The sequence below is a fragment of the Platichthys flesus genome, chromosome 3, assembly GCF_949316205.1.
Source record: "Platichthys flesus chromosome 3, fPlaFle2.1, whole genome shotgun sequence".
Classification (NCBI taxonomy): Eukaryota; Metazoa; Chordata; class Actinopteri; order Pleuronectiformes; family Pleuronectidae; genus Platichthys; species Platichthys flesus.
Genome location: NC_084947.1, coordinates 24,632,325 through 24,656,545, shown reverse-complemented (window position 1 = coordinate 24,656,545; position 24,221 = coordinate 24,632,325). Strand labels below are relative to the sequence as shown.

The window sequence follows — 24,221 nt, the reverse complement described above, 5'->3', positions numbered from 1 at the left end:
ATGTTTATTTTATAAGCTCTCGCCTTGGAACCTACAGTGTCCCATTGTCTTCAGAATACAGACCTACTCCTGGACTATATGCACTGGACTACAGTCGGTGTTTAAAGGCATATAACAGTTAAAGAATATTTGTACTTGGTTTGGTGCCCAGTTAAATAAATACTCTTACTACTATCTCTGCATTAACTATGGAGCTATAGCCAGCTGACTGTCAGCTTAGTGTAGGACAACTCTACAAGCAGAGGGATACCAAGAATATTCCTCTGAAGTCTTGTCACCACCGTGAAGTTGTTTAATAACTAGTTCAGATTCCAGGTAGTTTCTGGCCTGGCCATGACATTTTTCCATCAATAAGGTCCCTGTTGACGAATGATAAATGGCCTATATTTATATAGCACTTTTCTAGTCTTTATGACCACTCAAAGAGCTTTAAAGTACATATTTGCCATCCACCCTTTCACACACATTCATAAAGTGATTTTATGTGCAGTACTTTCTCCATTGCACATCACTCACAGTGCTGGCACATCCGTCAAAGGCGATTTGGGGTTCAGAATAGGACTGGGTAATTAACCGAAAAATGTATCTAAATAAATATAGATATTTATAACCTTTAACTGACTTAATCCTGCTCATGTCGGCTAATTCGTTTCATACTTTCCCCGATGCGTGCATTGAATGTTCTGTGCCACATGTCCTCCCTCCTCACTCCCCCGCTGACCATGTTAACGATAAACAACATCCCTAAGCAGAAGTTATTAGGACACGTACAGGACTTGAAATGTATTTAAACACAGTGAATTTAAGTCATTGTTCAGTATCTTGCCTAAGGACACACACAGAATCAGAACCATCAACCTTCTGGTCAGTGGACGGCCTGCTCTACCTCCTGAGCCCACAAATTGTCAGTTTAATAATTTTGATTATTAATTAAATAAACAATGAGGATACAGTTTGTTAATTAGTCAAATAAAGGTTGCTGGTAGGGGTGTATTCGGCAAGAGAGCAAGTCTGGCAAGTGTATTTCCAAAAATGACAAACTATCACAACAGCTCCGTAACAATATCACATGCAGGGCATTTCGTTTTCTGGTCTGGTGCAACCATTACAGCAGATTGGCCTCATGCTTCCCATTCATGAGGAACAGTTCCACTTTTCACTGTTACATAGACCAACATGTCAGATTTATGAAAATGTTTCTGATTGTAAAAACGACAGGTTATAGTTAGTGTTATCATCTAACTATCATAACAACAATCATCAGAAAAGGCAGTTTCAGGTCATTTTTACAGCTAAAATAAAATAATTTATTTCATGTTTGATACATTTTTCATTGCTTGAATTAAATTAGACCAACATACAACGCATATATCTTAACTGCTTCATAATAATTTTCCAGCACTCTTATTCCAACTTAAAAAGGTATATTTTGGAAAGAAGCACTATTATTAAAAGCAGGCCAATATGACTCAGAAGCGAGCCAGCTCCCATTTCCTGCTTTGGCTGCAAAAGCGAACACACCAAGGGGAAGGGTGGGACATGTCCAGTTTCAACACCACGAGTTTGACTCCCAGAAATTAAATGTTTTTGCTCCAAAGAAAAATGCATGTTTAAGTTTAAATATGAGTAAGTTCTGGACATGATAGACTGCAGCTTTTAAACCATATGCAGCTAGTTAAATATTTTAAAAAAAATTGTCCATGTAATATTACTATTTTCACAATAATGTACATCATTTAGACAGCTATAGTTTTACAGCTTGCACTCATCCAGGTCTTTATAAGATGCATCTGATACGGATACTAGTCTTCTCTCCAGATTCATCAGTTGCACATTCATGCTGCCAATCTGCTGTTCTACCACATCACAAAGGTTCTACTGGAATCACATCTGGTAATTGAGGAGGTCACTGAAAACATGTTCATGAAACCAGTGGAGACTTTACTTGGGACATATAGCATTATCCTGCAGGAAGTAGCCATTAGAAGATGATAAACAGTGACCATGAAAAAACCACATGGTCAGTAACAATACTCTGATGATTGTTATATTCAAATCATGGTATAGAAAACGTTCCTCACACCGTCACAAAAAGCAGTTTGTCTCCATGGATTCATGCTGTTGACTCCAGATGTGACTCTACATCTGCAGCCTCAGCAAAAATCCAGATTCATCAGACCAGGCCATGTTTTTCAGTCTTCAACTGTCCAGTGTTGATGAGTCAGTGTCACTGCAGCTTCACATTTCTGTTCTTAGCTGACAGGAGTGAACCTGACCTGATCTCTGCTGCTGTAGACCATCCACCACCGTTTATTTTTAGGTTTTAAACAGTTTTAAAGAATGTTTGTCTGAATTACTGTTGCCTTCCTGTTGATGGGTATAATATTAACTGGCATTATGTGCATGCAATACAATAGGCTGAATAATGAAATAATGATAATTATTATACATATACAGGGTCCTTATTGCTGTATAGAAGTCCACCTTCAATGCACATTGACCATCAAACTCATTAAAATAACAGTATGTTTCAATGACACCTTTTCAGAAATGAGATTAAACCTACATTGTGTGTCGAGGAAAAACATCTCACTTGACTACTCTGGACAGTGTGCATTCAGTGTCCAGCCGTGTTATCCATCCATCCAGTCTCTATTTATACCCTCGCTCCATTCTCTGTCTTTGTTTCAGTCTGTAAAGTGGAGGCCCTTAATCTCATCTGTGCAGTGAATAAGTGGCAGAGTGAGATTAGACCTTTTGTGAGCTTCTCTTTCATCCAGGGGTTGCTTTCATGTAGTTAGCTGCATAAATTGGTCTTTTGAGGGTCATCCAGTCTTATGTGTTTATCATCGTAGCAGCATTGCACAATGGAATTATTTTAGATTTTGTTGGATTGATATTGATCAAGAAATAAATATGAATCTGCTGTGTAGCTAACTGATGTCATGCAATGACTGTGATTTTTGTTTATGAGCTTCAGTAGCTTAAACTGCAAGTGGATAAAACTCAATCAGATTGATATTCAAGAACAGTAAGCCCTTCATGAAATTAATTTAGAAATATATATATTTGGAGCACTGGTAGCCAGAGTCTTCGCGGTAGTGACCTCAGTTTGAAAAATACTGAAAAAGGTTTTGTTGAGACATTTTTGAACATGTACCTTTGTGAATGACTTTTTTAACCTGGTACATGTCCCATTCATTAACATTTAGGAAACAGGCTTCATGACCACCAGATGGTGAATGCTTTGGGTTTACTTTTAGGGGGCAACCATTTTTATTTACAGTCTACGATCTCACTTCAGAAACACATTTGTGGGGTGGTTGAAGAAGCTAGTGACAGTAAAAGAGAGGCAGTGGACTAGTGGCAGAAATTTGGACTATGGGCAGAAAAGGTCTCTGGTTCGTCTCTGGTTCGACTCCAAGGAGAAAAAACAAAAAGACGAACCTGGATTGATCTGTCCAAAAATCCAAGAGGTTTCTCCCTGCCCTGTCTAGTGCCCCTGAGCAAGGCACCTAACTCCCCCAACATCTGCTCCCCGGGCACCGTACATGGTTGCTCACTGCTCTGTGTGTCCTGCACCAGATGGGTTAAAAGCAGAGGTTAAATTACCCTACAATTGCATGAGTGTGCATGTCGGTGCATGTGTTTGGGATAAATAAATGTATCTTAATCTTTATCTTAAGACACATAGACATGGCAGCTCTCATGATTGCAGCTTTTAGCACCAAGTACCTTGTGAAAGGGTTGAACTTTTGGCCTGTATCTTCAGTGTAGTTACTATTAATTATAAGGAACATTAACTTACAGATAATGCAATTAAAGACACAGACAAACACACAGATAGATAGATTATTGTGTGTCCCTTCTTTTCCAGTGGACATCTCCAGTATGTGTGATGTGGATGTGTCCCCAGAGCCCACCAGTCCCACCCTGTACGGAGAGTCTTCAGACAAGTACTACAATGTGGACCGCTGGCAGAAGCTCCGCACTGCTGTTCGTAAACTGGAGTTCTGGGAAAACTTTACTGCCGAGCTAATTGGAAGTGGCTTTTTCTCCAAAGTCTACAAGGTATTCTCCCTGTCCTCTCCCCATTTCCCCCTGTTGCCTACCTACGTGGGAGTTGCTATCAAAGCTTGCTTTGTTTCAGTAACTAATTAGAACATTCTTGCCATTCTGTGATTGGCCCACATGCTTTGGATACCATGGGGATGCAGTACCAAACTCATCACGAGCTGAGATCTTATATAACTTCCAATGTGATACCGCTGCTGGAGCAGAGCTACAAGAAGAGCTGGTTTTCAAATGTGTAGGCTTGGTCCACCCTGAATTAAGATAGAAAAAAGCCACAGGATGGATAACTGATTGGGGAAATCAGCACTTTGATGTGTCCATATTAAGTGAGATTAAGGAAAGTATCTTTTTCTCTTGGTCTTCAAATGAAATAAATACACGAGCAGCAAATTTCTTTACTTTAATTTATTAATTTAGTTAGTTTAAAGCCTGCTGTCAGACTGTGTCCACTGTATATCTACTAGTCTCTCCATCACCTCTGATGCACCCTCCACTGCTGTTGCTACTTCTGCTTCCACCAATGTCCTTCAGGTGATGCACAGCACCAGTCGGAAGGTGATGGTGGTCAAGATCTACAAAAATGACGTGGACCAGGACAGCATCGTACGAGAGATCAGCCTTTTGCAGAAACTCTCCCACCCCAACATTGTCAGGTATGTGTCTGCTCGTGTCCCACATCTTACTAAAGATTTGTCTGCTACAGCAGAAAAAAGTGACTGTGGCTTTCCATCACAACACATTCTTCTCTGTTGGTACAGACTCAACACCCTCCCACATATCACACTCTCACTCTTGTTTTCCCTACGTCTCAATTTCACCGTCTGTAACGTGGGAAGAGTATTTATACCGTCTATAGTTATAAAGCAATAGAACGGCAATACCATTGAAAGGCCTTCATACTTATGTAAACCATGTCAAATAATTTAACTATTGTTCTTATCATATTTACTAAGCAACGTAGAAAATTGACAAGCATGTCACATTAGTCACAAGTAAAGGCATCCTGCCATAATAGGAACTTAATGAGAATATCTAATTATGCAATGATATGCATTATTATAAATTATTCTACCATCATCATAAAAAAAAGGGGGCATCACAATATTCTATATATAAAGTATATGTAGGTAACATGTTTTTTCTAGCAGATACAACTTGATTGATGGAGGTCCAATATTCACCCTCTTTTGACTCTGTTACTCTCTCCACTAACCTCTGATAAAAATATCTGGTCCTACAGTATATCTGCTCCTCTATGTACACTAGCTGTCAACGTTCCCTGAAGAATGATGCTGAGTAGGCTGGCAATGTAACGTGGGTTTATTAGGCAGTTTTCTTGTGAAGACAAGTGGATTAAAGCAACGTGGGTGGGAGCAGTGGGAGTGAAGCAAAACTTAGTTTTTCTTAAAACTAAAATAATGAGCAGGAAAACACTCAAATAGCTTGTTAATAGAATGTTCATTTAGGTGCATGTACCATAACTGACGCTTGGCCCTGCTGCAGCTACAGTCACCGTTAAGGAAACGAGACCTTGGTGCTGTCGTTTACAGCATTTATATAAGGCAGACATAATGTTTGCCTAAGCAATCTTATTATAGCCTTGCAGCAAGGTCATGGCAGAAGGTTTATCAGAGTGTGGCAAATTGTATCTGCTGAGGTCATACTGTGTAACTGTGATTACCTGCCATACACCAAATCCAAAAAAACACTTTGTGTTAATGAAGTTTGTTGTAGCCAATGTTCTCAGGATGCAACATGAGTTCTATTAAAAGTCAGTCCAGCAGTATAATAATGTAAATACATTGGTTTAGAAAAATGTAAAACAGAAAAGGGATAGGTTACTCAATGTTTTAATTATTCAATCTGACATTTTTGTTTTTGTTGAAAACAATGTGTGTAGCAGATTCTATTCGGCTACCTTATTAATATTCAAGCATCTCTCTGCAAATATTTTACTTTCTTAAAACTACTACAAACTAAGTCTGCTGCAAGCACCTTAAATCTAATGTTTCTTATTCCTCTGTGCCACAGAGCTCCATGGTTAAACACTGCAGTTCACATGATTTATTAGACTTGTGGTGGAGAGCCATTGACAGAGTTGGAAACTATGTACAGAGAGATGGACTCACACATTATTTAGCACAAACACTTTTTCTAAAATGACTGCTCTCACGATAATAAAAAATCTAGAAATATACCATATACAAAAACATTAAAATAAATACAAAATATGTACTTTATCTACAAATTTTGTTTGGAAAATAAATGTCAGTAATAAAGTTGATGTAGAATTAATTGAATGTATTTTGCTCTCATTGTAGATATCTGGGAATCTGTGTCAAAGAAGACAAACTGTATCCTATCCTAGAGGTGAGTCATTGTTACTGTTGATGTTCCCAGGCTAGCTTTGTGGAAATAAAACCCCAGCCGATTGCATTTTCGTGAGCTGATAGGGACAAAGTAATGTTGAGTGAGCTGAGTCAGGTGTGTCTTGTGTAACCCAGCCGCATTGGCAGTGATATTAAACCTTACACCTTATCATAAAGGTGTGGATAGGTCATTACCTCAGAAATAATGGCATATATGATAAGACCGTTCACATAGTCTTATATTTTTACACTGTCTTGCTGACTCAACTTTATTAATATACAGACGGGTGACAGAGTATGGGAAAAAACAACATAAAGCATGTGAGTGAGGGATTGGACGTCCAGGTGCTGCCAGGGCAGCTTAAATGTGCCTTTGCATTGATTCTACATTTGGTGATTCAATGCTAGTGATGGAGAGCTCTGTTGAACACGTCAGAAACCCTCCTATACAAGAACGAGACCAAATCAAGACGTTGAGTAACGTTTTAAACCTGTTAAACCTGGTTGAGCCTGGTTAAGACTCTAAACTGGAAAGGTGGAGCCTCGGGTGGCGGAGGCAGGGATCATTCAGGTGGACGTCATATTTAAATGGACCGCCTTGTAGTGAGAATGGCTGTGATGACTATGCAAAGCTTCATTTTTTGAAACTGTGTAAACATGGTTGTGTGTGTTGGGTGTGTCAGTACGTCAACGGTGGCTGTCTGGAGGAGCTTCTGGCCAGGAAAGATGTGCCACTGTGCTGGAGAGAGAAGGTGGACCTGGCCTGTGACATAAGCAGAGGAATGATCTACCTGCACTACAAGAACATTTACCACAGAGACCTCAACTCAAAGGTAAGACCCATTCACCCCAAGTCTCTGTCTCACTAAAGCCTGTGTCAGTCCAGTGTGCCTCCTCCACACCCCCTACCCCAACAGGGCTCATTAAAGTTTCATCTCATCTCTCATTATGTGCTATCACAACTGCAACCCACAGAGACCTCACAGGGGGAAACACTGTTGCTGATACTAACACAGCTCAAGAACTACATTTTTTGACTTAAAAAACACTTCAGTGCCTTTAAGTATAACACCAGAGACTGTCTTAATAAGATTTTTAATAACTTGCACTGATATGTGACCTGAAACATCCAACATAGGTAAAGAAATCAACGATAGAGTCTGAACTGTAATTGAATAAAAATAATTAATACTAAGATTGATGACAGTTTTCAGAATTGGCTTGAATCATTCTCCTTTCTGTTTTCAGATTTAAATGGAGTCACAGGTAGAGGTAGACACAGACCGCAGAAGGAGGAGGATGGTCGAAAACAATAAATTAGCTGTAGCTTTGGCTAACAGAGATGAACATCTGTTATTTTGATGATATTTTTCCTGACTTCAAATCCAGTGTCCTGACATGAATCTAAACGAAGCAGTATTTTTTTTTAAGTTCTGTCAGACAACTCACGTTTGATCATGTAATATATTTATTACAACAGATTTAGTGTTTGGCGTCTAGGCTCCAACTTAATCACTCCCCTATATGATTACACAGGAATGATGGGAGTGATGAGCAAATACTTGTAACCCCCCGTTTGGAGCCTACAGGTGGATGCTGGGCCTACAGGTGGATGCTGGGGTGGTGGAGGGACTGAAGCAACAGGTAGCAATACTGCAGCAGCAGTGCGAGAAAGAGGGGCTGATGGGAAATGTCTCTCTGGTTAAATAGACCACCTGATAAGGTGGGTGTGTATTATAGCTGGTTGTGGAGATTGAGGTATGTCACATGATGTATGTCACGTGATGTATGTCACGTGATGTATGTCACGTGATTGGCGCCGCGCAGCTCGAGTTGCCTGCCAGAACTAGCTCGCAGGCGTCGCCATATTTCTGTCAGACAACTCACGTTTGATCATGTAATATATTTATTACAACAGATTTAGTGTTTGGCGTCTAGGCTCCAACTTAATCACTCCCCTATATGATTACACAGGAATGATGGGAGTGATGAGCAAATACTTGTAACCCCCCAAAACTGCACATAGTCGGAGCCTGACGTACGGATCGGTATCTGCTATGTGTGCGCCATTCACCGCCGCGGTGTGGCCATTCTCCGTAGGGGCATTAGCCTGCAGGAAAATATGCTAACTAGTGAACCTGTTATGTGAGCCATTCACCGCCGCGGTGTGGCCATTCTCCCTAGGCGCATTGCCTGCAGGAGAATATGCTACCTAGTGAACTGTTATGTGTGCCATTCACCGCCGCGGCGTGGTCATTCGCTGTAGCCAAATTGTCTGCGGGGGAATATACTACCTGGTGAGGTTCCCTATACGGGAATATAGTGAACTTGGCACATGGCAACATATGCACCGGAATTTCACCTTTAAGCCCAGCAAACCACCTGAAATGCAATAAAATAATCAGTCTGCAAAACACATACAAATTATTCATTCACATGTTTGTTTGTATCGCCAATATCCAAAACATGATTCGTTTCATCGGGCTTAACAAATGCGACATCCTGTCCTTAACCCTCGACAAGAGTAAGGAAAAACTACCAAAAAAACCCCCATAAACAGGGGAAAAAGTAGAAACCTCAGAGAGAGCCACATGTGAGGGATCCCTCTCCCAGGATGGACAGGAACAGATGTATGCCATGGCAAGGGTGCAATGAATCCCTTGGCATCGTTCGCATTGTATCGTCACCATTTGAGGGGATAAAGGCGCGCCGAAACATGCCTGTGACTACCCCGGACGCGGATACGTGATGGATCCCGAGATCTGACATGCAACAAAGGATTTATGCAGCGGAGATTACACATTAAAACATCAAGGCTGCAGATGATGTTTGAGAGTCAATATTCCTTCTTGTGGTGTCCAACATAGCATGAGTAGCATTGATGATGGAGTGTTGCAGTCATAGTGGTGCAACATCTTAGTGAGTGCGGGGACAGCATCCAGGTGTTAGGCCTCAGCTCTGGCAGGGATGGCGAAGCTTTGAGGAGATCTCGTCATGCATTTTCAACCATTGTTGGTAGGCAAGGGTGTCGTCAGATGGGTTAGGGAGGGATGCAAGCGTTTGATCATAGAGCAGAAAGAACAGAAAGCAGTATTATTCTTAGCAATGATAATTCAGAAGTCTCGACAAGATCTATCAGACTTGTTGTGAACATGTGTTCTTCTAATACTAGAGAGGATAAGGTCATGTAGAGGATTAAAATAAGCGTCCTTGTCAGATTTCCTATTATACTGCTTCCGTTATCGTATACTCTGACTCACCTTGACAACAATTCCGTAATATAGAAATATAAAGCCAAGGTAAATGTTAGGTAAGACTGTCATCATTGAGGATTCATAGCTTTCTATTGTAGCAGCATGCAAGTGAAGTATGTCACCTGATATATGTCACATGATTTATGTCACCTGATGTATGGCACATGACTGAAGCAGCGCAGCTCGAGTTGCCTGCCAGAACTAGCTCGCTGGCTTCGCTCCATTTCAGTCAGACAACTTACGTTTGATTATTTATCTTATTTATTACGATATTTATTATTCATAGTAGAACAGGTTTGTGTTTGGCGTCTAGGCTCCAACTTAATCACTCCCCATATGCTAACACAGGAATGATGGGAGTGATGAGCTAACACTGTAGCCCCCCAACACTGCACAGATTTGGAGCCTGACGGATGAATCGGTATCTGCTATGTGTGTGTCATACACCGCCGCGGTGTGGCCATTCTCAATAGGCGCATGCCTGCCAGAGAAAATGCTACCTAATGAGCCTGTTATGTGTTCCATGCCACTGCAGTGTGGCTATTCTCCATAGGCCCATGCCTGCAGGAGAATATGCTACCTAGTGAGCCTGTTATGTGTTCCATGCCACTGCAGTGTGGCTATTCTCCATAGGCCCATGCCTGCAGGAGAATATGCTACCTAGTGAGCCTGTTATGTGTTCCATGCCACTGCGGTGTGGCTATTCTCCATAGGCCCATGCCTGAAGGAGAATATGCTACCTAGTGAGCCTGTTATGTGTTCCATGCCACTGCAGTGTGGCTATTCTCCATAGGCCCATGCCTGCAGGAGAATATGCTACCTAGTGAGCCTGTTATGTGTTCCATGCCACTGCAGTGTGGCATTCTCCATAGGCACATGCCTGCAGGAGAATATGCTACCTAGTGAGCCTGTTATGTGTTCCATGCCACTGCGGTGTGGCTATTCTCCATAGGCGCATGCCTGCTGGAGAATATGCTACCTAGTGAGCCTGTTATGTGTTCCATGCCACTGCGGTGTGGCATTCTCCATAGGCGCATGCCTGCTGGAGAATATGCTACCTAGTGAGCCTGTTATGTGTTCCATGCCACTGCGGTGTGGCATTCTCCATAGGCGCATGCCTGCTGGAGAATATGCTACCTAGTGAGCCTGTTATGTGTTCCATGCCACTGCGGTGTGGCATTCTCCATAGGCGCATGCCTGCAGGAGAATATGCTACCTAGTGAGCCTGTTATGTGTTCCATGCCACTGCGGTGTGGCATTCTCCATAGGCGCATGCCTGCTGGAGAATATGCTACCTAGTGAGCCTGTTATGTGTTCCATGCCACTGCGGTGTGGCATTCTCCATAGGCGCATGCCTGCTGGAGAATATGCTACCTAGTGAGCCTGTTATGTGTGCCATGCCACTGCCACTGCAGGCATTCTTCATAGGCGCATGCCTGCAGGAGAATATGCTACCTGTGAAACTGTGATGCTTACCATGCACCCCTGTGGTGTGGTCATTCGCTGTAGGCACATTGTCGCGAGAGAATATATACTACCTGGTGAGGTTCCCCCCAACTGCCCTGGCTGTAGGAGAATATATTGTGAACTTGGCACGTGGCAACCTATACCCCAGAATTGAACACTCTAAGTCCAGCAAACCACCTGAAATGCAACAATTTATTTTTTTTTTTTTCCCTCTGCTTCAACTTCTACAGACCTCAGAGTGACAATGGGAGCCACAACAACTAGGGCTGCACAATTAATCGAATTGCATGATCGTCAGCAATATTGACATTTATAATGCGTGATTTGCTACAAGCGCTTTTTCGACTAACATACGCTAACCACCAGAGGGAGAACAAGATGGGAGTTGTCATGCACGCACCATGCAGCGGTAACCAGAACAAACGTTTTGTCTGCAGCCAGTTCCGGTATTTCTTAGAAGAGTAGAGACAGAGAGTAGCCAGTCACGGTGTCGTGTGAAAGGTAAATCAATTATCAGGAGCAGAAGGCGAGGAGCAAGTCCTTCGAAAAGGATCATCATCCATTGTTTGGTAGTTTTGGAATTTAGGGCAAGTGATGATAACCAAGAACAAATCATGCCAGAGTGCGTTTAGAGTTGTGTTTGCGCCGCATAGCAATACAACTACCTTGTTTAACCACCTGAAAAAAACAACCCACAAACCATAGTACAACAAGTGCATCAAGGCCAAAGCTAACATTACCTCCCTGAATCTCCGTCCATGTCCAACGTCAACATATAGCGTATCCATCCCCATTCCCGAAGACACACTGGAATAACGGATGCGATCGCATTTCATTTGGCCAAAGACAGGTGTCCCATAAATACTGTGAGCAATGATCAAGCACAACAATGGAGCCGTACATGTCCCTGACAATTCACTGCATCGATTGTAATTTGCAATGAAGAGTCGATGCTTACAGACGTCATTTTTCCCATAAGAACCGACAGGAGAGTCGATTTGCCCAGGACCTAATGAAAGATGTGTACATTAGCTGGAATGTAGCACAACATGGGAGTGAAAGCAGTGTTCTTGTGCATTTAAACATAAAAACGCTATATAAAAAAAAAGATGTTGTTCCTAAGATGTATTAATAATCATGATATTAATATTGATCTAAATAATCGTAATTATGATTTTGGCCATAATCATGCAGGCCTTACGACAACGCTGCGCACAGAAGTGTTGTGGTGTCTTGACACAACAGTAAACCACCACTCTCTCACGTCCAATGAAAGATGTTCAGAAATTTTCAAAGAAGGTTTCCCGAGACGGACATCGCCAAGACGTTAATATGCGGAAAGGAAAACCCGGGTACTGCTCAGTGTGTCTATGAACTGTTTCTCACACCACAAGTAGATTATGACCACCAACAGTAGATTCTGACATATTTACTTCCTCAAAGTGCACCAGATTGTAGTCGACAATCCGAAGACAAAATAGTTGCCCGTGAATTTAATATTCGATCATTCGTTAGTTACCTCATAGCGCGTGTTATTCGCGCAGCTGTAATAGACTTTGTTTTACCGGAGGTGCTGATGGAAGTAGCTGAGGAGTGAGCCATCTCGCTCCCTTCCTATCCCTGAAACTCGGGCATGTGCAATGGGACAAATATAGCACATGGCACGTCCGTTGCGAAATCATCGCATGCCAGAAGTCATAAGAAAGTCATATATACAAGTTATTTACAATTATTGCATTCAACATCTATGAGGGCCCATTTGAGGGTTCAGTATCTTGCACAAGATTGAACCCCAACCTTTGGTTGGAGGAAGACCACTCTACCCACATATATATTATATTATATAATTGAATTTTCAGGAATAACAAAACATTTTACCTGCAGCATTTGATACCTTTGGGAAAGGTACTGTTGTCAGGAGACAGGAGCTTCAAACCCATGGCTGGAGATTGGACTACAACTCCCATAATCCTGCTGGAGTGACGTACCAGGAAGTACTATAGCACAAGCCGGTACCGTTGTTTACATCACGTGCAGGGAAGATGGCGTGTGATTCGAGACTGAATTGTTTCATTCATACCGTTCAGTGCAGACTTCATTCAGCAGAGGAGACAGGATGAAAGCCCCAGCGGATCCAGGCGCGCTTCCTCTGCCTCCGAGGGACAACATCCCGCGGTGAGGGAGAAGTTGGTAGAGCAGAGATGTCCCGGGAAGAATCCGTCAGCGAAGCTGCCGTCAGTGACGCTGCCACCGGCGTTTGTTCGGCCTCGCGGAACCGCCTTCAGTCAAGAAGTAGTTGAAACTAACTCGTGGCTCAGACCGGATGAATTAAACGCTTCGGGTGCGCAGCTCCTCCAAGATGTGGTGCGCGCTGAGAGGCCCGCGGGAGTCGTGGTGCAGACGCTTGACGTCCGTTTCACACGTAGTGAATCTTAAAGGACCGAGCCGAAATTACGGAAATAATGCGAACTTTTTCGGAGGAGGAATCACGGATTGAGAGAGACAACGACCCACGGAGGAACAACGGTCACTTGGTCAACAACTGAGACGCTGAAGCAACAGGTAGCAATACTGCAGCAGCAGTGCGAGAAAGAGGGGCTGATGGGAAATGTCTCTCTGGTTAAATAGACCACCTGATAAGGTGGGTGTGTATTATAGCTGGTTGTGGAGATTGAGGTATGTCACATGATGTATGTCACGTGATGTATGTCACGTGATGTATGTCACTTGATTGGCGCCGCGCAGCTCGAGTTGCCTGCCAGAACTAGCTCGCAGGCGTCGCCATATTTGTTAAACATTTGTGAACCTGACAGGTCCAAAACCATTGTTGCCATTTTGTGCAGCCCTTGACTTACAGAACCTAGTAGAATAGAGGCTATTGTCTTTAGATGACATAATGATCTCACCTCATTTAGAGAAAATACAAAAGTAGTACTTCGATGGGTTAAATAAAATTTAAAAAGCGTACAAAATATATTTCACATGAAAACCTGTTGTCTGACATACTCATATAATGTCATTAGGTCTTTTCACACCAGGGAGTTTTTTTTGTCAGATGAATTTGAATTTCAATGTCTTTTTTTGTGTTGTTTTTTATCATGAGTAAATTGTGTCTGAAGCAGGATGTGAAACTGTCCTGCCAACATCCTTGGACTGGATCACACATTTCCATGTTTGTAATAGATCTCTTTATAATGTAAACAGCCACAACCAATAACTGAATCAAGATCCAAAAAGCAGGCATTTGTACTTCTGCTCTTTTGAACCCATTTCGGTTTTATCCCCTCCTAAAAAGTGTGAATAGAAAACTCATTGGGATTAAGTCGCACACTTTACCAGTGGCTGGACATGTGACGATTCTGGCTGTTTCAGGAAGTCCAAAAAGCAATTTACATTCCAAAGCCCCCTCGACTAATGCAGTCATTGTGAATATGCCTCAGTAACTCTGCAAGTTAGCTTGAATTAGAGCTGAAGCTATGGAAATTTGAGGCCCCTTTTAATGAGTGTTTACAAGCTGCCTTTTTTTTCTCTTTGTAATCTACAAGAGCTTTCCAGTTCTGTTCCCCAAACCTTTGCTTTCCTTGGCACCGACATGAGGGGCCCTGGCTAAATTTAGAGGAGAAGTCTGAGACTAGAGTTTTTCCCAGGAGAGCCTCGTAATGACAGGCTACTGGATGGAAAGGGCTTCTGGTGCAATGAGAGCCACACGCTAGGAGATTTACCGTACCTTACACACGCATTTGAACATCTATATTAGTGAGGACACTCATTGGCAGATTGCATTCCCTAGTCCTTTACCCCAACGTTAACCCTCAAAACTAAATGCCTTACCCTTACCCAGACCCTAAACTAAACCTTATTCTAATCCTAAACCCATTAAAAGTGGGTCACAATTTGAGGACTGGCCAATATGTCCTCACTCTGCAGGTTGATAAAGCTGGTCCTTTCAAAGATATTTGTATGAATGGATCAGACTGTATTTTAGAATGTATTTATTGCCAAGTAGGTTTACACCTATGAGGAATTTGCTCTGGTTATGGTGCATACAATGAACATAAAAACATAAAAACACAATAAATACAACACACATAAAGCAATGTGAATAGGTGAATATGTCCTGTAAAAAGCGCTATAAGAATTATAAATACAGGCCATTTACACACACACAAACACGTACACGTACACACACACATAAACAGTTGTGTCTCCATGACTTCAGAGACATTAAATGCACTTACATTCCCTTTCTGGAGGGACATACTGTATATGTTATACACTCACAAACACACACTTCAGGCCACCCACTGTTGTTATGCAACATCTCTCCCACTGCCGGTGCCTCATCGCACCTCCATCTCTGCCTGGAAACTCAGTGATCCATGAAGAGATTAACTTAATACAAAAATGTAATTAATCAAAAGTCAAATATCAGCCTGTCAGCGTGGCCTCTGTGATGGAGGCTCCTTTGTGCCACACAGGCAGCCAAACGGACTCTCTTCACATGTGGTGTGGCTGAATTATTTAGTGTGCTGGAAAGGTGCTGATTGACTCTAATGAGCCCATTGATAAGTGGAGAGACTGAAGAAAGACTGTTTGTCTGGCAGCTGGATGCTCACTTTGTTCCAGGGAACACATGCACACTTAATGGAAGCACATTAAAAGATCTAAATTGTTTTAAGTTTTAATTAAGGACAAAATGGTAAAAGGAGCTTTTGATGCTGACTGATTTGTTTTCCAGGCATCATCAGCCTTACACTGCCATCTGCTGACGAAATATTACATTGCAGTTTCATGAACCTGTGATGCATCTATCTCCTATTTTTGTTTCTGCAGAACTGTCTGATCCGGGTGTCGTCTCGGGGACGGGAGGCCCTGGTGACGGACTTTGGCCTCGCCAGGGAGGTGGTGGATCTGCCAGTTAAAGATCCCGGCAGGAAGCTCTCATTGGTGGGCTCAGCCTTCTGGATGGCCCCTGAGATGCTCCGAGGGGAGCCATACGACCGCAAGGTAGAGGATAAACTACTATCACTGGTGTTTCGGCTGGATGCAGATTTACTATGTGAAAATAATGAGATGCATGCGTTGTAAACATGAATTCATACAACATGCATTTACTACTTTGCTCTTTAAGTGTCATGCAACCAACGTAGAATATATGTACACATCATCTTGGGTCTGAAGTTAATGATTTTTACTGTTGACTTATCTACTGATTACTTCATTAATTCATTTATTATCCATTTTATAAGAAAACCCTGAAAAGGTCTCCTGTCACGAAGCTTGTTTTTTCAGAACCCCAAATTATAAAATTACTGTCACGTGAGAGACAAAGACAATCAGCACACACCTACATGTAAGAAGTTGCACCTAAGTCATGTCTGTCATTTCTGATTCCAGGTGGATGTTTTCTCCTTCGGCATCATGCTTTGTGAGATTCTGGCCAGGATTTCTGCTGACCCAGAGATTCTACCCAGGACTCAGGTACAGCTCAATTTAAAAAACCTTCACCAGCCAGTGTGTAGCAATTTGTATTTACCTGTAATAACTCCAATGATCACAATTAGTTGAATACTCTTTAAAATTATGTTCAGCTGTAGTTGTAGTAAGTTATGAATATTTTCACACACCAAAGTTGTTGTTGATTAAGTATCTGAACATTGATGAGACGATTAATTGTTCTAGTAACAGCTAATATCTCCCCTTGTTTTTCCAATTCAGTTTTTTCTGCTTTCTGCCCCTGACAAGCAGCCATTCATTTGGCTATAATCTGTTTGTACTGGAGAAGTGAAAGTGGAAGCCACATGTTTACGTCATGGCAGAACTCAATGAATGTTATAACAGGGTGTGTGTGAAGCAGTTCAGCGAGGTGATCGCCATGCACAGCCTGAATTTGAACTTATTTCCCAAAACTAATAATTTAAAATAAGAAACTCAATGATAAGGAAATAACAACAATTATGGATTTTACATGTATCAATCAATCAATCAATCAATCAAATTTTATTTGTATAGCCCATATTCACAAATTACAATTCATCTCATAGGGCTTTAACAGGGTGTGACATCCTCTGTCCTTAACCCTCAGCAAGAGTAAAGCCTGAAACATGCTTCTGCGTTTTCACGGGCCCGTAAGCGCAAGAGCCCTTCCGGGTCCCTTACGTGCTTATGTATCCCTCCTTACGTGCTGACGGGTGTCGACCCCCTTTTCTAAAATTTACGGCAAAGCTCCGCAAGCTCACTCAGCCCGCAAGGCTGTGATTGGTCTGCTCTACATCCCTTCTGGAGCTGCATTTCCGGTTTCATGCCCCATAAAACCGGCAGAAATCACGGAAGATTTAGAAGAACGAATATGGACCATATAGAAGAGCACTTGGCAGAAGATATCCGATAGTATGATCACTTGTATAACCTGTCACTGACTGGCGGATTTGTCCGCCAGAAAAAGGCTACGAGGAGCCGCAGTGGCTATGTAAATAAACAATCGACGAAGAAGAAAGAAGGCGTCTCTAAGGTCGTCTCGACAAAAAGCATTACTCCGCCTAGTGTTCTGGCGCGGAATTGCTTTGTAAGACGCGCAACGGTTGGGGAAGCATGAATGAAAACGAGTCTTGCGCCACAGCGGCGTGAAAAGACGCAGACGCAGTCGCAGAAGCATGTTTCAGGCTTAAGGAAAAACTACAAAAAAACCTTTTAACAGGGTAAAAATACGTAGAAACCTCAGAGAGAGCCACATGTGAGGGATCCCTCTCCCAGGACGGACAGAAGTGCAATAGATGCCACGTGCAGGAGAACATCATCAATAATCAAAGTCTCTAGCAGCAATGATGAAGCACAGTCCATGCTCAGCAACCATCTAGACCACGATCCACCATCCAGACCAGACGCCACTTCAGTCCTCAGTCACCGTCCACCGCCGCCCACCAGGAGGACCCATCACAAGCCACCACTGCGGTCCTGGTCCACCGCCCGTGCCCAATGCCAACGCGACACAGGGTCCGCCACCAGCACCACGATCAGCCCACATGACTCAGAATCCGCCACACTGGATCCAACACCGCGACCCCCGGTGCGCGATCCACAAACCGTAATCCATGGTGCGGCCACAGAGGCCCTGGATCTGCGGGTGATAAAGCAAAGGGATTCCGGGGAAGGGGGATAGGGATGGAGAAGAGGAAGGAGAAGCTGGAAAGAGAAGCTCCGTGTGTCATGTGTCATAAAATAGAACAAGTAACGTTCTGGCGCACTAATTAGCTCTAACTATAAGCTTTATCAAAAAGGAAGGTTTTGAGCCTACTTTTAAACGAACAGATGGTGACTGCCTCCCGAACTGAAAGTGGTAGATTATTCCACAGCCGAGGGGCTTGATGGCTAAAAGCTCTGGCTCCTACTCTACTTTTAGAGAATTTAGGGACGACAAGTAGGCTTGAATTCTGGGAGCGGAGTGCTCTAGTGGGTTTATAAGGTATTAACAGTTCTTTAAGGTATAAAGGCGCTATATTATTAAGGGCCTTGAAGGTGAGGAGGAGAATTTTAAATTCTATTATAGATTTAACTGGAAGCCAGTGTAGCGATGCTAATATTGGAGAAATGTGCTCTCTTCTCTTTGTTCTCGTCAGGACACGTGCTGCAGCATTTTGGACAAGCTGTAGAGTCTTTAACGACTTCCTGCTGGAGCCTGATAATAATGAATTACAATAGTCCAGTCTCGATGTAACAAAGGCGTGGACTAGTTTTTCTGCATCTTTTTGTGAAAGGACATGTCTAATTTTTGAAATATTACGCAAGTGGAAAAAAGCGGTCGTAGAAATTTGTTTTAAGTGACTATTAAAGGATAAATCAGGATCGAAGATCACTCCCAAGTTCCTGACTGTTTCATTGGAAGCAAGGGCAATGTCGTCTAGCGCAGCTATATCATTAGATAATGCATCTCTAAGGTGTTTGGGGCCAAGTATTATAACCTCTGTTTTGTCTGAGTTTAATCAAGTCCTTAGCCTTTTTTAATCTCATGTATTGATCCAAAAACACCTCTGAGTCAGAGCTCACAGAATCAGTGTGTGAGCAGCAGCATATGTTGTGTTGTTCTCAGCTAGTCCCACGCTGTGGAAGGGACACAAATGTTCATTGTTCCACTTACAGCACAGATGCCCAGTAAATGTGTGTTATACTGTGTCCACACTGCATTGTCTGATGATGTCTGTGTTTTTCAGGACTATGGGCTGAATGTGAACACATTCAAGGAGATAGTGAGCGACTGTCCTCAGCGACTCCTGGACCTGGCAGCCAGCTGCTGTATGGTAGGTGGATAGAGGATGGATTACATTCATGGAAACAGGTTAACAAAGAAACAAGGCCACAGCATTGATGAGTATAATTTGCACTCCATAAGATGTATTCTAAGTTTTTGTTGGTGAATCATCAATAATAGTCTAAGTTTAAACCTGTACTGTATATCACCATGATCATTTAAACTAGTTATTTCGAGGAAAGAGGAGATATGTGAAGGTTAGGATGGTCGATGATGTTCAACACTATATTGGGTACATGTTGTTTTGCCTTTTTATACTTCAATTGTGTTCCCTAGTGGATACTTGGATTTAAGTATTTTGAATTTGTGGTATGCTTACTGGTCTTCTTCTTGCCTTTTTTTGCTGGGCATTGCCAAATATCATTGGATATAACTGCAACCTGTTGATCAGTTTAATAATATGAAACCATAGTGTGCACCGTGTTAATTATGTAGCTGGCATGGGCATCCTCAAACACTTGTCTTTTCTCCTGTCTCAGTTGGAGCCTTTCAGACGGCCAGCCTTCACAGAGCTGCTGGATGAGCTGGGTGAAGTCGCTGAGACCCTCGAGCCACCGCCCAAATCTGACCTGAGCACAAGCTGAACGGTCAGGAAAGCCCACCTATTCAGCATCAGGACCGGAGGGTCTGAGGTTTATCGCCACTGTCTTGAGAGGAAACTGGACTGAATCTGAGTAAAGACAGCACCCAGTCGGGTGTGCAGGCCTCTCTGGCTTCACTCTCTTCCACTGCACAACACATGACCACAGTGGAACGCGACTTCACTGAGGTGGTGCAGATATACAGATTTAGATGTGTTTTCAGTGGAAACTATCCTTACTTCTCATGGACACTATGCTTTACATATACAGTAAATAGCAGTAAGGCTTGTAGGAGTGAATATAGAGTTTGTTCTGGTTTTGTTTGTTTGTTTTAGCTGATGTCTTTCTTGACTAAAGCGTTAGTCTGTCTTCCTTCCTGTGTTTCTGCTATTCTTTGTTTGAGATTTTATCTGTAACCAACGAGATAGACGATTGAGTCTGTTGATGTATTTTCTGCCTCCTCGGTGTGCTTATGCAGCCCTGGACACTGCTCTTCAACAGGAATTTGCATTTCTTTACCGAGAAAGACTGAAAATGCGCTGCTCTCTACCGGGACTTTGACAAAGGAATCGCCTGACATGAGATATATTTGATTGGACGAAAAGGTTTTCCAGAATGCACAGCAGCAGTGGATCTACACACAGGACTAAGGAAATGAGCTGAAGAGATTATTAGTTATTTGTATATGTTCTTAATAGTTGAACTCTAGACAGAAACTTCAAACATGCCGTCAAACTTTCAGGTTCACAGTTAATATTCTTGTTGGTATCATTAAGCTATTTATTATTTCCATAAAAGTATTTTCACTAATGAAAGCCTGCAACATATCAGCTTTACAGGAACAAAGAAGAAAAATCTTTAGGTTGTTTGACTTTACTTAGCTTGAGTTTGTATTTGGATGATGTTTTCTGCTAAGAACCATTTCTCAACAGGAAATCATTATTTTTTTTGCATTTACGGTTCAATGTCCTCATACTTATTCTGCTGTAATTTTTCGGGAATATATGTGTTAACTTTAAGCTCAGCAAGCGTGTCAATATTTCTTCCCTTCTCTTTTTGCTCACAAATTTGTTGTGTTTTTTAATTCTGCGAAATGATAGGGATTGGAAGTGTCCACAATCTCTCAAGTTTACCAGTTCTGACTAATTTCTGGTTTGTGTATGGTCTCACATTGATTTTTCAGGCAGCTACAACACAAAATTAGCTCAGACATGCACCTTTCAGTTACTGCCCCTATTAAAGGGTCAGTGTGTATGATTTCAGGGGATCTATTGGCAGAAATGGAATATCATTTTAATAGTTCTCGCTAGTGTAAACTATTTTTGTATATTGCTACCTTAGAATGAGCCATTCATCTCTACATCCGGAGCAGGTCCTCTTCAATGGAGTCCGCCATGTTGCAACTCAGCCAAACTGCAAACTATCACTGACCTAAAGGTCACCGTATGCTTTGCACGCTTAAAAAACAAGGTGTATTCAGCTTTACATTACATTACATTTAGCTGACTCATTTATCCAAAGTGACTTACAATAGCTGGTTGCAATCTGCAATGTTAACACTAGACGGCCCTAAGTCCAACACAGTAGCCCTTTAAGTTGAATCTGTATTTCAATTGGCAAAATGTAATCTAGTTTTCAGACTTAACTACACAGGGCTGAAAAAAAATTGTAAAAAAAAAGATACAAGATGATTGAGAAATATACAGCAAAATACTATATCTGCTGGCAGGCTTACACACTTAAATAATGTTGAATTGGAAGTACGATGTAAAGTGCCCTAAGACAATGGATCATGTGATTTGACGCTATACATATAAAATTGAATTGATAAACTCACCGAGGAGAAGAAGGTCTGAAAAGTAGAACAAATTTGAAAAGCCATTTAAATGGCCAGTTTTGTCCATTCAAAGTAAATAACTGCCAGCAAATCACAGTGACTGCAAAATTACCTGGATAACTAATATAACCATGTTATTCATTGTACTGAAATACAAATGGAAGAATAAAGTTTCATCCCAATTCAATTAAATGTGTTTGTGTGTATTACTCCATTTACACAAAATAAATGACTGATACAATCAATTCTACACACTATTTGTGAGATTCCTTTTTTTCTCCAGTTGTACATTGTGTATAGGGCCAGTAAAACTAGCCTTAATTCACTTTCCCAAAATACAGTTTTTTGTGCCTAGTGACAGAGGTTTATAGCGAGAATGGGGCTGACAGTGAACCAATGTAAAAACAGACGGTATCATTGTTCTACAGTCATTGCAATGTGCATCAATAACATTTACTTCATAATGATGAGTCAACCAAAAACCTTGATTATCACTAAATAAAAACATCTTGACTTTGATTGTAATTTAATGTTAAATATGTGGTGTTCATCCCATTTGTCGGCTGCTTTTGTGATAACATTTCTAACTTCAGATCTGGTCCATGTTTGGTTGTCCCAAAAGGCTCAGATTTAGCACTTATCTGTGGATGTTAAAGGGGACATATTATGCCCATTTTACCACAGTTCATATGGTTCCATGGGGTGTTAATGAAATGTCTGTAACATATTTTGATCAAAATACCACAAGGATCATTTAAAACAGCACCCTTTTTACCCTGTCTAAAACAGCCCTCCTCAGATTGACCTGTTGTGATTGCCCCGCCCCCCTCAACCTCGTGAGCCAGGCTGCCAGAGCCCCAGCTCCCCAGCACAGCCCTGCAGTGGGAGCAGTTGGAGCAGTGGGAGCTTGAGCTGGCGCAGCAGCAGCATCCTTCCACACTGTTGAGTCAACGATTAGAGGTGTCCCGGGGGTCCCTTGTTTATGCGGCCACTTAAATGTCTGACGGGTAGCAGCTGCGAGCTAACGCTAGCTGGGCTCCACCAGCCTGGTTAGCTCGCGAGATTGCGAGCTAACCGGGCCGGTTGAGCCTGGCTAGCATTAGCTCGCTCGTCCAAGGCCATGTATAGAGACTCCTACATGGGCATTATGTGACTATGACGTTTATTTTGTTTCTGACATAGAGGAACGACAACAAATCGCGGGAGTTGTTTTTTTCAAGAGTTTTTGGGATATTAGACATACCAGATACCCAAATTAACGTGTAGAACCACTACATAAGTGGAATTTTCATAATATGTCCCCTTTAACCACTGTCTGAAGTTAAGTGCCCTTCTGTTCTGAGCCAGTCACCTGTAACATGCACAAAGCTGCCTTCAACTGAGGCCAAAAGTAAAAAATTTCACCATCACAAATTCACCTCCCAAGTCTCTTCTGACAGTAGTTGCATGGCCTCTTCTCTCCATGTGATCTCAATACATCCACTGAAGGTTATTTTGTGCTGCATAAACAAATAATAGCAGCAGCAAACAACATCACAAATGTCCAAAGATGAAATAGCTTGCATGAAAAACATGTATACTGTATTTGCATCATGTGTTCTATATTGTTTCTGATTGTTTGAGTTTTTTGAGTTATTTGAATGTCTCAATTTGGTATAAAAATTTGGTTATTGGATTGAAACCTGGTTACAGAGTTGTCCGTGTTGATGTTATTCTGTAAAATCTCCCCCCTACGATAGCAGCGACAGTACAGGCCCAGTGCCACATGCTGACATGCTATCTCGATACTTTCTGAACAGAAAGTACATCTGAGGCTGATGGGAATGTTTTTAGTTTTGCAGTATTCAGTCATAAACCAAAGTAAGAAGGGGTTACAAGTCAGTTCATACTAATGGCAGTCCTTTTAATAGCTGTTGAGATATTTTAGTCCGGACCAAGGTTATTGGTCCGACTGACTTCCTTTCAGTGTTGTGCAATAGTGCTTAAAAAGAGTTACCATAGAATTGTGTGCCTTTAGGCACTCAATAAATTTGGTTATCAAAATAAAATGTAAAACATGAATATTTAAAATATTAATATTAAATCATAACTTTAACTGGATAACTTTAACTGGTTAAAGTTATCGCGAGGCACCACCCTTCATAGAAGGGAAAAGATAGCCAATTTATTGATTAAGATCAGTCTCATTTAGATCTAGTTCAATTAGAAATCTCAATATTTTACCATTAAAGATTATATAATGAACAATGAAGGTTATGGAGTTCTTAACAGTGTAACGGTTGGCAAGATTCACTTATGCAATATTAATGACAGAACATTTGTGAAAGATAATTT

General features: G+C 41.8%; 1 protein-coding gene across 2 annotated transcripts in view; it reads left to right on the top strand.

The window, feature by feature from the left end:
- The window catches only part of zgc:162952 (PKc_LIMK_like_unk domain-containing protein), a 36,474-nt gene extending 12,697 nt beyond the window's left edge, over positions 1-23,777 (top strand). For both annotated transcript variants that reach the window (XM_062384966.1, XM_062384965.1), the window contains 8 exons: positions 3,878-4,071; positions 4,606-4,727; positions 6,396-6,444; positions 7,127-7,276; positions 15,998-16,171; positions 16,562-16,645; positions 19,372-19,458; positions 19,949-23,777. In XM_062384966.1, coding sequence (XP_062240950.1) covers positions 3,892-4,071; positions 4,606-4,727; positions 6,396-6,444; positions 7,127-7,276; positions 15,998-16,171; positions 16,562-16,645; positions 19,372-19,458; positions 19,949-20,053 — 951 coding nt within the window. In that variant the 5' untranslated portion in view covers positions 3,878-3,891 and the 3' untranslated portion in view covers positions 20,054-23,777. The remainder of the gene's footprint in view (positions 1-3,877; positions 4,072-4,605; positions 4,728-6,395; positions 6,445-7,126; positions 7,277-15,997; positions 16,172-16,561; positions 16,646-19,371; positions 19,459-19,948) is intronic.
- The last annotated feature ends 444 nt before the right edge of the window (positions 23,778-24,221 follow it).